The following is a 14,213-nucleotide window of genomic DNA, read 5'->3' on the forward strand; positions in this document are numbered from 1 at the left end:
TGCAGTGCAGGATGAAAGGGGATACAGGCGGGTAAGAAGGAGGCTGGCACCATGCTGCGGCCTGGTTACCTTCTTGGTGCACTGTCTAACGGTATTGATTAACTCCGAAATGACCATGTCCACACATTTCAGACAGGGCTCTCGGATCTTCTTCACCTGCTTTTTCACGATGGTTTCAAAAGCCATATCTGGGGTGAACAGCCCCGTTCTAAAAGCCCAGGGGCAGATAGGGCAAGGAGAAGGGGACAGCATTACAAACAGGGTCCCACTAGAGGGGAAAAGGGCTGATTTCCCCCCCACTGCATACTTTCCCTCAGCAGAACCCTTCCACCCTCTTGACCAATGAGGGAACTTCTAAGGCCCTTCCAGCTCTGACATTCTCTGTCCCAATGTTCCTTCTAATCTTTCTGGCTCCTTCCAGCTCTGACATTCTCTGTTCTAAGATCCTCTCAAGCTCTGTCTTTCTCTGCCCTAAGATCCCTTTCAATTCTGACATTTTCTTTCCTAAAGATTTTTTCTAGCTCTGTCCCAAGATTCCTTCTAGCTCCTTCCAGCTCTGTCATTCTCTTCCCCAGGTCCCTTCCTGATCTAATATTCTCTTCCCCAAGATCCCTTCCAGCTCTGTCATTTTTTTAACCCAAGGTCCCTTCTAATTTCTTCCAGCTCTGACATTCTCTTCCCCAAGATCCCTTCCAGCTCTGAAATTTTTTTATCTGAAGGTTCCTTCTAGCTCCTTCCAGCTCTGTCATTCTCTTCCTCAAAGTCCCTTCCTGATATGACATTCTCTTCCCCAAGATCCCTTCCAGCTCTGTCATTTTTTTTATCCCAAGGTCCCTTCTAGTTCCTTCCAGCTCTGACATTCTCTTCCCCAAGGTCCCTTCCAGCTCTGACATTTTTTTATCCCAAGATTCCTTCTAGCTCCTTCCAGCTCTGACATTCTCTTCCCCAAGATCCCTTCTAGCTCTGACAATTTTTTATCTCAAGGTCCCTTCTAGGTCATTACAGCTATGTCATTCTCTTCCTCAAAGTCCCTTCCTGATATGACATTTTTTTATCCCAAGGTCCCTTCTAGTTCCTTCCAGCTCTGACATTCTCTTCCCCAAGATCCCTTCCAGCTCTGACATTTTTTTTATCCCAAGGTCCCTTCTAGCTCCATCCAGCTCTGTCATTCTCTTCCCTAGGTCCCTTCCTGATCTAATATTCTCTTCCCCAAGATCCCTTCCAGCTCTGTCATTTTTTAATCCCAAAGTCCCTTCTAGTTCCTTCTAGCTCTGAAATTCTCTTCCCCAAGGTCCCTTCCAGCTCTGAATTCTCTTCCTCAAGGTCCCTTCCTGATATGACATTTCTCTTCCCCAAGATCCCTTTCAGCTCTGACTTTTTTTATCCCAAGGTTCCTTCTAGTTCCTTCCAGCTCTGTCATTCTCTTTCCCAGGTCCCTTCCTGATCTAATATTCTCTTCCCCAAGATCCCTTCCAGCTGTGACATTTTTTAATCTGAAGGTCCCTTCTAGCTCCTTCCAGCTCTGTCATTCTCTTCCTCAAAGTCCCTTCCTGATATGACATTCTCTTCCCCAAGGTCCCTTCTAGCTATGACATTTTTTTATCTGAAGGTTCCTTCTAGCTCCATCCAGCTCTGTCATTCTCTTCCCTAGGTCCCTTCCTGATCTAATATTCTCTTCCCCAAGATCCCTTCCAGCTCTGTCATTTTTTAATCCCAAGGTCCCTTCTAGTTCCTTCTAGCTCTGAAATTCTCTTCCCCAAGGTCCCTTCCAGCTCTGACATTTTTTTATCTGAAGGTTCCTTCTAGCTCCTTCCAGCTCTGTCATTCTCTTCCCTAGGTCCCTTTCAGCTCTGACATTTTTTTATCCCAAGGTCCCTTCTAGTTCCTTCCAGCTCTGACATTCTCTTCCCCAAGATCCCTTTCAGCTCTGACATTTTTTTATCTCAAGGTCCCTTCTAGCTCCTTCCAGCTCTGACATTCTCTTCCTCAGGTCCCTTCCAGCTCTAATATGTTTTTTATCTCAAAGTTCCTTCTAGCTCCTTCCAGCCTTGTCATTCTCTTCCCCAAGATCCCTTCCAGCTCTGTCATTCTCTTCCCCAAGGTCCCTTCCAGCTCTGAAATTTTTTTATCCCAAGGTCCCTTCTAGCTCATTCCAGCTCTGTCATTCTCTTCCCCAAGGTCCCTTCCNCCTTCTAGCTCCTTCCAGCTCTGTCATTCTCTTCCTCAAAGTCCCTTCCTGATATGACATTCTCTTCCCCAAGGTCCCTTTCAGCTTTGACATTTTTTTTATCCCCAAATTCCTTCTAGCTCCTTCCAGCTCTGACATTCTCTTCCCCAAGATCCCTTCCTGATCTAATATTCTCTTCCCCAAGATCCCTTCCAGCTGTGTCATTTTTTTTATCCCAAGGTCCCTTCTAGCTCCTTCCAGCTCTGATGTTCTCTTCCCCAAGATCCCTTCTGGCTCTGACATTTTTCTATCTGAAGGTTCCTTCTAGCTCCTTCCACCTCTGTCTTTCTCTTCTCCAGGTCCTTTCCTGATCTAATATTCTCTTCCCCAAGATCCCTTCCAGCTCTGTCATTTTTTTTATCCCAAGGTCCCTTCTAAGTTCCTTCCAGCTCTGACATTCTCCTCCCCAAGGTCCCTTCCAGCTCTGTCATTTTCTTCCCCAAGGTCCCTTCCAGCTCTGACATTTTTATCTCAAGGTCCCTTCTAGCTCTTTCCAGCTCTGACATTCTCTTCCCCAGGTCCCTCCCAGCTCTAATATTTTTTTTTATCTCAAAGTTCCTTCTAGCTCCTTCCAGCTATGTCATTCTCTTCCCCAAAGTCCCTTCCATCTTTGTCATTCTCTTCCTCAAGGTCCCTTCCAGCTCTGTCATTCTCTTTCTCAAGGTCCTTTCCTGATTTGACTTTCTCTTCCCCAAGGTCCCTTCCAGCTCTGACATTTTTTTATCCCAAGGTTCCTTCTAGCTCATTCCAGCTCTGTCATTCTCTTCCCCAAGGTCCCTTCCTGATATGACATTTCTCTTCCCCAAGATCCCTTCCAGCTGTGACAGTTTTTTATCCCAATGTCCCTTCTAGCTCCTTCCAGCTCTTACATTCTCTTCTCTAAGATCTCTTCCAGCTCTGACATTTTTTTATACCAAGGTCCCTTCTATTTCCTTCCAGCTCTGACATGCTCTTCTCCATGATCCCTTCCAACTGACATTCTCTGTACTATTATTTCAGCTCTGACATCCTAACTTTTGTGACTGCTTTTTGCTCAGATATTGTATTTAGATTATTTAAATAGTCATTTGTCCCTGTTGCCTAGCCTATCTTGACTTAAGAGGAGTTTGGTACCTTAGGAGAAGGTGAGATTGAGGAGAAAAAATGGGAGTTTTGAAAAGATTAAAACAAACTGCCAAAAACAGAGCTGAGTTCCTGCTTTGCTACTAACTTGCTGTTTAATAGTGAGAAGCAATGACTGGAAAATGATGCCGGACTTGGGAGTCAAAAGACTTGATTTTGAATTTTGTCTCACTCTAGACAAAAGTCACTTGACACTTCAAAGATTCAGTTTCCTTATCTTAGAAAGTTTGGTAGTCTCCCTTAGGGGGTTGTTATAAGGAAAGTGCTGGGCAAACACTGAACTGTATATACATTTTTATTCATTTATTTGTTTATTTATTTATTTTTAAGCCCATACCTTCCGTTTTGGAGTCAATACTGAGTATTGGCTCCGAGGCAGAAGAGTGGTAAAGGTAGGCAATGGGGGTCAAGTGACTTGCCCAGGGTCACACAGCTGAGAAGTGTCTGAGGCCAGATTTGAACCTAGGACCTCCTGTCTCTAGGCCTGGCTCTCAATCCACTGTGAATTGTATATAAATGACAGTTATCTTAAGTCCCCTCTTGGGAACTCCTTTCCTCAACTGAGGGGTTTGGGTTTTATGAAGGGATTTCCTTGTTTTGCCGCAGAGTAGATATTGGCTTCTAAAGGAATCTAACCCTTAAGGAAAACAATAATGTGCCCCTTTCTCAGACACCCCCCCCCCAACAGATAAAAGGTTGTAGTGGAGAATATTGGACAATAGATTGTGGGGTAGGGTTGCAGCAAGTAAACAGAACACATAAAGTTTAAGTTTCACGGTTAATTTTCTTAAGATTAAACGATCAACAAAACCTTGTCAAGCCCTGATCTGGACCCTTTGCTGATTTGAGGTATAAATGCTCACACTGAAAATTAAACAATCAGCTCTTAGGAGCAGGTACCCAACATATCTCAGGGCTGAAGGTTGAAGAGGGGAAACTATGAGTCCTGACTCTGGAAGCAGAAATGAGCAGACTAAGAGCCAGAACTTGGGTCTTCTGAGGGGAATCAGTGCTTTCCCCAGGGAAGAGAATAAGGGAGAGCAGCAGCAATGACTTCTCTACCTTCCCCTGCTCCCTAGTGACCTCAGAATGACATAAGGGATCCCTAAGATCCTTGTCCCCCAGAAGCCCCAATCAGTGACTGGGGCATTCTAGAACCTTGCTTTGAGGCCTGAGCTTGGGTTCTGATCCCATACTATCAGGTGCCGGGGGGGGTGGGGGGGGTGGGGGATTCCTCGGAGGAGAAACAGACAGTGAACCTTTCTTTGGGGCTCATGTTCTTGGGGGCAGATGCTTGATTTGGCCCAATTACAGTTTGGGTGAAATTCCTTCAAAGAACTACCCCAGTAGCCTAGGGAAGCCAGCACTACTTGCAAAGAAATAAGAGGAGGGGCTTCTAGAACCACCCAGTAGCCCCACATCTGGGGGAGGGTGTCCTGCCCAGCCCATCTGATTACTAATGAGCAGCACACCCCCATTGAGGATATACAACCGACTCTCCCAGCTCCATAGGCCCTTTCCTTTCTCTTGCCAGTTGAGAGGAAGGTGTTAGGGAGGGGATAGGAAGGGACAGGGAGGGAAGAAGAAAAGTTAAGGTAGAAGGGTGAAAGATGAATTTATATTCTTCCACCCTTGACATCTCCTATCTCATTTCCTGTGGATTGGGTCTAGGGAGAACTGGGAAAGAAAGAGCAAAATATGGTAGAAAACACTGGACTTCGGGGTCTGATCCTGATTCTGTTACTGTCTGGCCATATGAACTTGAGTCATTCACTTTCTATTCTGGGCCTCAGTTTCCCCATCTATAAAATGAAATACTTATCCTAGAGGGTCTATAAGTTCCTTCTGGCTAGATGTTCTACACTCTAGAAAAATATAGAAGGTTCTAGGATTCTGAATCTATTAAGCCAGGGTTCTTGATGTGACTAGGTCCCCAAGACAAGAACTAAATCACTGAAGCTAAAAGGGATCTTAACTCCCATTCTACCAGGGGAAAAAGAGGGATGTCTGTTGGCGGTATAGCTTCCTTACCAATTCCCTAACTGCCCAAAGTGGACTCACCAGGCCCAAAATGTTCCAGGGTGCCTGGAACCTCCCCCAGCATCCTCCCAGAAGCCAGTCAAAGGAAGCAATATCCTTTAGGTTCCCGAGTCCCCTAGGTGCCCACCCATGTCCCCCTACATGCCTGATGCCATGAATGTTCTTGATGGCGTAGCTGATCTCCCGCCTCAGCTCCTTTTCATCAAACTCCATCTGTACAAAGGAGAGGAATGAATGGAGAACCCGTCAGAGGGCTTTTTAGACCCACCTCCCCACATCAGATTGGAAAAATCAAGAGTTCCTTTGTGTGGCCATGGGACACAGTCAGCACCACCAGGATGACTATCCCATTGGCAACCCGGGCATCCAGGACCTTAGGACTGAAATTCCAGGCGCAGCTACTTGTCGTGGGGAGGAGATATCTCCCAGAGACTCCTTCATGATGAGAATTAAAGATGCAAAGACTTAGAGTTAGAAGGGTCTTTGAGGCCATCTAGTTCAACCCACTGCTTTTAATAATAAAGAAATATTTTAATAATTTAAAAATTCTTTAATAATAAGAGAACAAAAGTGGCCCAAGATCACGCGGAGAATAATTAGCAGAAGCAGGATGAGAGTCCCAGGCCCTCTGACTCCAGCTATACCCAATGCTGCTCTCATTTCTCTCTCCATTTAGCAAAGTCCCATTGGTCCCTTTGAGACAGCTAAATGGCACAGTGGACAGGCCTGGGGTCAAGGAAGAATCCTTTTCCTAAGTTCAAATATAGCCTGACACTTAACTAGCTGTGTGACTCTGAGTAAGTCACTTAACCCTCTTTGCCTCAGTTTCCTTACCTGTAAAATGATCTGGAGAAGGAAATGGCAAACCATTCCAGTATATTTGCCAAGAAAACCCCAAATAGGGTCACAAAGAGTCAGTTGGATGTGACTGAAATGTGTGAACAACAACTGCTCCCTTAAGACCCAGCTGAAGCCCCTCCTCTTCTGTGAAGTATTCCTTGATTATCACAGCCTGTCATAGTCTCTTATTCCTCTCAATTCCTAATTCCATCCATTTGGAACTTATTATATGCTGCCCTATGTGTTCAGTTACTATTTTATGTGGGTGTGAGATTTTTTTCCTCTTTATTACACTAATAAAAAAGCTCTTTTGTTTAAGCGAAGCACCTAACCCAATACTTTGCAGAGAGTGGGAATTGAGCACTAGAGAGTTGGTGGGGCTTAATGGAAAAGCATTGGATTAAAAGTTAGGAGACTGAGACTTAAGTTCTAGAGCTGCCATCTGTGAGATCTTTGTCATATCTCTTGCTGCCTCTAGACCTCATTCATTTTCTGGGGAAATTGGAGGGGTTAGATTAGATGACCTCCCAAGTCTCTTCCAGTTGTTGTTGTTGTTTTAATCTTTACCTTCTGTCTTAGAATCATTTATTTATTTGTTTGTTTTTATTGGCATGCGAAACACACTGCCATATTGGTCATTGTTATAAGAGCACGCTCATACATATAACAACCCAGTGGAATTATGGGGGGAGGGGATTGGGGGAGAGGGAAAGAACATGAAACATATAACTATGGGAAAATATTCAAAATAAAAAATATATAAAAAAAAGGATTGTATACTTAAAAAAAAAAAGAGCACACTCATACAAAACCAAAACCCCAAAATAAAACCAAAGCTACACTGATGTGCAAGCAAGATGACTTCAACAGTTCTTTCTTGGGAGGTGGACAGCATTCCCTGTCATAAATCTTTCAGAATTTCCCTAGATCATTGCACTGAGTGTCATTTTTAAGGCAGAAGAGTGACAAGGGCCAGGCAATTGGGGTTAAGTGACTTACCCAGGGTCACACAGTTAGGAAGTATCTGAGGCCAGATTTGAAACCAAGTTCTCCTGACTTTTGGCCTGGTGCTCTACTCACTGTGCCACCTCCCTGCTCCTTCTCCTCCAGTTCTAACATTCTATGAGCTGTTTTCTAAGACTCCTTCACAGCTCTGAAATTCCAGGCCTGGTGAAGCTGAATCAGAGTCAAAGAGGGAACGAACGCATCCCCAATGGGGGGGTGAACTTACTTTGACCAGCTCAAAGGGGAAACGCTCATGGAAGATGCGATTGATTCGGGCCCCTCCAGACAGCTCATAGGTATCAATCTGGTCTCCTGAACCTTCAATCCGTTTCTCAAAGTCTACAGCAAACTGCTGGACCATCCTGGAAGGAAAAAAAAAATGGGAAAAGAACGAAAGGGGCAATATATAGGACCATGGGGGGAAAAAAAACAACTGATGCTGGGTGAGTGTCAGACCAGACAACCACAGTGAAGGAGGATGGAAGGAGGAGGCTTCAGATGAGGCTGGGGGTCAGAGGTGTGGGAGAGGAGAAGCTAGGGATACGGGGAGGCAAAGAGGGGCTACTCACTGCAAGAGAGCCTTGGTCTTGCGGGAGGGGTCATCAGGACGGAAGTTCTTGTACTCTTCCACCTCCTTCTCGATAGACAGCAGCTGACTCTGCAGCTTGTTCCGAAGTCCAGGCAGAGTGTCCCGAATATGGTTGGTCAGTTGCTATTTAGAGAAAAGAGGGAGAAAGGGTTAGAACCAGCAAGTCTATAAGCATTTATTAAACTCTTACTAGGTTCCAGGAACCGTGATAAGAACTAGGGATTCAAGAAGTTCACATTAATAGAGGGATAAATAAGTAGATACACACAAGATATATACAAAGTCAATGGAAAGGGGCAGCTAGTTGGTCACAGTGGATAGAATCAGGCCTGGAGATGGGAGATCCTAGGTTCAAATCTGGCCTCAGATACTTCCTAGCTGTAGGACCCTGGGCAAGTCACTTGACCCCCATTGCCTACCCTTACCACTCTTCTGCCAATACTGTGTATTGTAGGCTTTAAAAAAAAAAAAAAGGCCATTGGTGATGGAGGACTGGCGTTCTTCAGCAGAGAGATAAGGGCTAAACATACAGCTCCGGGACGATATCCGAACCCCTAGTAGCTGAAGATATGATTGCACAAGACAGCATAAAGGGAAAAGAGAAGAAAAAGAAAACAGGACAGGTACTTGGAAGACACCTTAATGAAGAGCCAGCAAAGAGGGTCGGAGAAATAGCAATTGGACAGGTAGAAGGAGGGACAGGAGAGAAGGGTATCACAAAACCCTGGAGTGGACCAAGCATCCAAGAGGAGAGGGTCATCAAGGGAATCGAAGACTGCAGAGGGGTCAAGAAGGCTGAGGATTGAGAAAAGGCCATTAGGTTTGTCAGTTAAAAGTACTTTGATAACTGAAAAGAAAAGGTTCTGTTAAATGATGAAGTTGGAATCCAGACTGCAGAGGGTTTAGAATTAAAGGAAGAAACACCTCACACCATATAACAAGATAAAGTCAAAATGGATACTTGATCTAGAAATAAAGTGACCCCATAAACACATTAGGGGAGCAAGGAAAAATTTACCTTTTAGACTTATGGATAAGGAAAGAATTTAGGACCAAGAAAATTTAGGACATAGAAAACATGAAAAAAATGGATAATTTTCATTTACATTAAATTAAAAATGTTTTGTACAAACAAAACCAACAGAACTGAGATTAGAAAGGAAGCAACAAATTTGGGGGGAAATTTTATAGCAAGAGTCTCTGACAAGGGCTCATTCTCAAAAAAATAGAGAACTAAGTCAAATTTATGAGAACACAAAGCATCACCAATAGCAATACAATGATCAAAAACAATTCTGAGGGATTTATTTATTTGTTTGTTTGTTTGTGTATTTATTTATTCCCTTACCTTCTGTCTTGGAGCCAATACTGTGGCTCCAGGGTCACACAGCTGGGAAGTGTCTGAGGTCAGATTTGAACCTAGGACCTCCCGTCTCTATGCCTGGCTCTCAATACACTGAGCTACCCAGCTGCCCCCTTGAGGGATTTATGACAAAGAATGCTATCCACCTCCAGAGGAATACAGATGGAAGCATATGATTTATCACTTGCTTATTTGGGTATATGATTTGGGGTTTTGCTTTTATAAGATAACTCACAAAAATGAATAATATGGAAATATGTTTTGTGTGATAATACATGTACAATCCAGATTGAATTGCCTGTCAGTTCTGGAGAGGGGAGGGAGACAATTTAGATTATATAACTTCAGAAAACTGATGTGGAAAGTTATTATTAATTTTTTTAAAAAACCCTTACCTTCTGTCTTAGAATCAATACTGTGTATTGGTTCCAAGGCAGAAGAGTGGTAAGGTCTAAGCAATGGGGGTCAAGTGACTTGCCCAGGGTCACACAGCTAGGACGTGTCTGAGGCCAGATTTGAACCTACGACCTCCCGTCTCTGGGCCTGACTCTCAATCCACTGAGCCACCTAGCTGCCCCCTAAAATTTTTTAAAGATAAAATAAAAAAATAATACAGAGCATCATCCAACTGATAAGAGGTCAAAGGAGATGAACAGGCAGTTCTCAGATGAAGAAATTAAGAATATAGTCCTATGGAAAATGCTCCAAATTACTATTGATTAGAGAAATGCAAATGAAAACAACTCTGAGGTTCCATCTCACATCTATCAGATTGGGTAATATGACCAAAAAGGAAAATAATAAATGTTTGGGGGAATATGGGAAAATTGGAACACGAACACACACTGTTGGTGGAAATTCCAACCATTCTGGAGAGGAATATAGAACGATGCTCAAAGGGCCATAAAACTATGCATACCCTTTGACCTAGCAATACCACTGCTGGGTCTGTATCCCAAATAGATCAGAAAGAGAGGGAAAGGACCTAAATGTACCAAAATATTTATAGCAGCTCTTTTTGTGATGGCAAAGAATTGGAAAAGGAGGGGATGATCATCAATTGGGGAATGGCTAAACAAGTTGTGGAATATGATTGTGATGGAATACTGTTTTGCCACGAGAAATGATGAACAAGGTGAGTTAAAAAAAACCCTATAAAGACTAATATGAACTAATGCAAAATGAAGTGAGCTTAACCAGGAGAACAGTGTATGCAGTAGCAGAAATATTGAATAATGATCAACTGTGAAGGACTGAAGTACTGTCAGCAAAACAAGGTTCCAAGATAATCCCAAGGGATTCATGATAAAAAATGCTCTCCACAGCCAAAGAAGGAATTGTTGATGGCAGATCGAAGCATGCCACCTTCCACTTTATTAGCATCTTTATAGGCAGCAAGAAAGGACTCAATAGATAGGGAGAGCCTGAAGATTAGAGAAAGAGTGGAGATGACAGTGGGTTAGACCAGTGGTTCCCAAACTTTTTTGGCCTATTGCCCCCTTTCCAGAAAAAATATTACTTAGCCCCCTGGAAATTAATTTTGTAAATTTTAATAGCAATTAATAGGAAAGATAAATGCATCTGTGGCCATCACCACTCCGCCTGGATCGCTGCAGCACCCACCAGGGGGCGGTGGTTCCCACTTTGGGAATCACTGGATTAGAGTCTCCTCATTCTTGGTGTGGAGTTCTTAACATCCAGGAGAATGGAGTCAAGAGATCAATTCAAGCTTGTACCATTTCCCAGAGCCTTTCCTCTGAGGGCTTCCCAGCCTGACTATGCTACAGCCCACCTCCATGAGACCTAAGAGGAAAAGAATCCCTTGTTAAGCTTGGAAAATTGGGCAGCCCTGGAGGTATTACAAAATTATCTCAAACCTACTCGAGATGGAAGATAGGCTTCTGGGAAAGCAGTGTTCTTTTTTTTTTTCTTTTTTAAACCCTAAGCTTCTGTGTATTGGCTCATAGGTGGAAGAGTAGTAGTAAGGGTGGGCAATGAAGGTCAAGTGACTTGCCCAGGGTCACACAGCTGGGAAGTGTCTGAGGCCAGATTTGAACCTAGGGCCTCCCAGTCTCTAGGCCTGACTCAATCCACTGAGCTACCCAGCTGCCCCGACAAGCAGTGTTCTTAATTTGGCTCAATAAAGCTCTCCCAGTGCCTGTTCTCGATTCCTGTCAGGGAACAATGTATGATATTCCCATGTGAAAAGATAGTGAAATGGACAAGACCTAGCCATGGTTTTCCCTGTGGTTTCCTCACTTGAGTCTTTTCCAATAGCTCCTGTGTACACCCTGGCCTGTGGCTCTTGAGAGCAATGAGGGGGAAGGTAACAGGCAGGGTAAAACAGAGAATCTTCATTCTGAAAAGGAGGAGGGGGGAAGAGTACGCAGGAGCACTAAATCCTAGGGAAAAGGAGAGAAATCTAACTTCTGGCTAAGGATGACTGCTTGATCAGAGGCAAACAGGCCAGCTTCCATACACCTACTCCAGCAACAACATAAAAAAAATACCAGAATAAATGACATTCAAGAAATCCACTGGTAAGTTATTATATTTACTCAATTAATTGGGTAAGTAATTATATTTACTCAAGAATTTCACAAAAAGTCAGCCAGAGGGCAATGGAATCTAGGCCTCCCAGAAAAGTCATTGTCAGTAGAGGTAACCAAGGTAGAAGTCTCCCAGTCTTACCAAAAATAATAACAAACTGGATACCTGTAGCCTGCAAGATTCTGTGGCCTATCCAACAAGAGTAGAGGCCTCCTACGAGAAAGCCCTAGTGAAAAATGGTCAAAGGATATGAACAGATAGTTTTTGGATGAAATAATCAAAGCCACATATAAGTACATGAAAAAATGCTCTAAATCACTACTGATTAGGGAAATACAAAATCAAAACAACTCTGAGATAAGATCTCACACCTATCAGATGGGCTAAAGTGATAAATGTTGGAGGGAATGCAGAAAAATAGGGACACTCACACTGTTGGTAGAATTGTGAACTGATGGAACCATTTTGGAGAGCAATCTGGAATTATGCCCGGAGAATTGTGTATACTCTTAGACTTAGCAATATTACTGTTAGGTCTGTTTCCCAAGGAGATCAGGAAAAAGGAAAAGAATCTATATGTTCTTGTTATAAAGATTTTTCCCCAATTTGTTACTTCCCTTCTAATTTTGGTTGCATTGGATTTGTTTCTACAAAAACTTTTTAATTAAATGTAATCAAAATTATTTATTTTACATTTTGTCATTTTTTCTAACTCTTGCTTGGTCTTGAAATCTTTCCTTTCCCATAGACCTGACAGGTATACTATTCTATGTTCACCTAATTTACTTATGGTTTCCTTCTTCATATTCAAGTCATTCATCCATTCTGAGTTTATCTTGGTGTAGGGTATGAGATGTTGATCTAAATCTAATCTCTCTCAGACTGTTTTCCAATTTTCCCAGCAGTTTTTGTCAAATAGGGGATTTTTATCCACAAAATAGTGGATTTTTGTCCCCAAAGCTGGGATATTTGCTGAGGTCATTTACTCCAACTCTATTCCACTGATCCTCCCTTCTCTCTCAAACAGTACTATATTGTTTTGATGACCACTGCTTTATCGTACAGTTTAAGATCTGGCACTGATAAGAATTTATATGTTCTAAAATATTAATAACAATTATTTTTATGGTGGCAAAGAACTGGAAATTGAGAGGATGTCCTTTAACTGGGAAATGGCTGAACAAATTGTGGCACATGATTGCAAATGAACACTACTGCAACTTAAGAAATAATAAGCAGGTTAATTTTTTAAAAAACATGGAAAAACCTACATGAAATTATGAAAAGTGAAGCAAGTCAGACCAAGAGAACATTATAGACAGCTACAGAAACAATATTTGTAGAATAACTTGTGAATGTCTACCTCCAGAGGAAGAACCAATAAATAGAAGCACAAAAGATGTTTTTAAATCTTTGTGTGTGTGTGTGTGTGTGTGTGTGTGAAATGGGGTCTTCTCTAGTAGGGGAGAAAGGAGAGAGATACTTGGGAATTTTAATGAACCAACTAACAAATAAATAAAAATTTTAAAAAGAAAGAAAGAAAACCTCACGATAACTCAAAAATTTCCTAAAGGGCTTTAAATGACTGCCTGCCCTTTGATCCAGCCAAACTACTGCTGGGTTTGTACCTCAAAGAGATAATAAGGAAAAATACATGTACAAAAATATTTATAGCCTCACTCTTTGTGGTGGCAAAAAATTGGAAAATGGGGGGATGCCCTTCAATTGGGGAATGGCTGGATTCAATTCCATTTCAATTCCAATTCCAATTCCAATTCAATTCAATACCACAATTCAATTGTGGTATCTGTTGGTGATGGAATACTATTGTGCTGAAAGGAATAATGAATTGGAGGAATTCCATGTGAACTGGAAAGACCTCCAGGAACTGATGTAGAATGAAAGGAGCAGAACCAGGAGAACATTGTACACAGAAAGTGAAATATTGTGGGATGATCAAATGTAATGGACTTCTCTACTAGCAGCAGTGCAATGATCCAGGACAATTCAGAGGGACTTATGAGAAAGAACGATATCCACATCCAGAGAAAGAACTGTGGGAGTAGAAACACCAAAGAAAGAAATTTCCTTGATCACATGATTCGATGGGGATATGATTGGGGGTGTAGACTCTAAATGATCACTCTATTTCGAATATTAATGATATGGAAATAGGTCTTGATCAATGACAAAAAAAAAAAAAGATGAGCCAAAAATGAGTTTGAACCTTGGAAATGTCTGAAAGTAGCATCAACTAGTCACAGGCACAGCAGGACCCAAATAAGGCCCTCATAGGCCCAGAGGGTCTATCCTGAGATGCTTCTTGTTATTGTTTAGAAGCTTTAATCATGTCTAGCTCTTCATGACCCAATTTGGGGTTTTTTTGGGCAAAGGTATTGGAGTGGTTTGCCATGTCCTTTTCCAGCTCATTTTACAGATGAGGAAACTGAGGCAAATAGGGTCAACTCGATTTGCCC

General features: G+C 42.5%; 1 protein-coding gene across 15 annotated transcripts in view; it reads right to left on the reverse strand.

Moving 5' to 3' along the window:
• DNM1 (dynamin 1) overlaps positions 1–14,213 on the reverse strand; it is a 66,918-nt gene that overhangs the window by 26,966 nt on the left and 25,739 nt on the right. For 11 of the 15 annotated variants that reach the window (XM_044664054.1, XM_044664051.1, XM_044664044.1 and 8 more), the window contains exons 7-10: positions 7,804–7,946; positions 7,461–7,596; positions 5,535–5,602; positions 70–208 (exon numbers count right to left, since the gene is read on the reverse strand). In XM_044664054.1, the coding sequence (XP_044519989.1) occupies positions 70–208; positions 5,535–5,602; positions 7,461–7,596; positions 7,804–7,946 (486 nt within the window). The remainder of the gene's footprint in view (positions 1–69; positions 209–5,534; positions 5,603–7,460; positions 7,597–7,803; positions 7,947–14,213) is intronic. The other 4 variants (XM_044664055.1, XM_044664050.1, XM_044664043.1 and 1 more) reach the window with 1 other exon arrangement.

This window comes from Gracilinanus agilis, chromosome 2 (assembly GCF_016433145.1).
Source record: "Gracilinanus agilis isolate LMUSP501 chromosome 2, AgileGrace, whole genome shotgun sequence".
NCBI classification, from domain to species: domain Eukaryota; kingdom Metazoa; phylum Chordata; class Mammalia; order Didelphimorphia; family Didelphidae; genus Gracilinanus; species Gracilinanus agilis.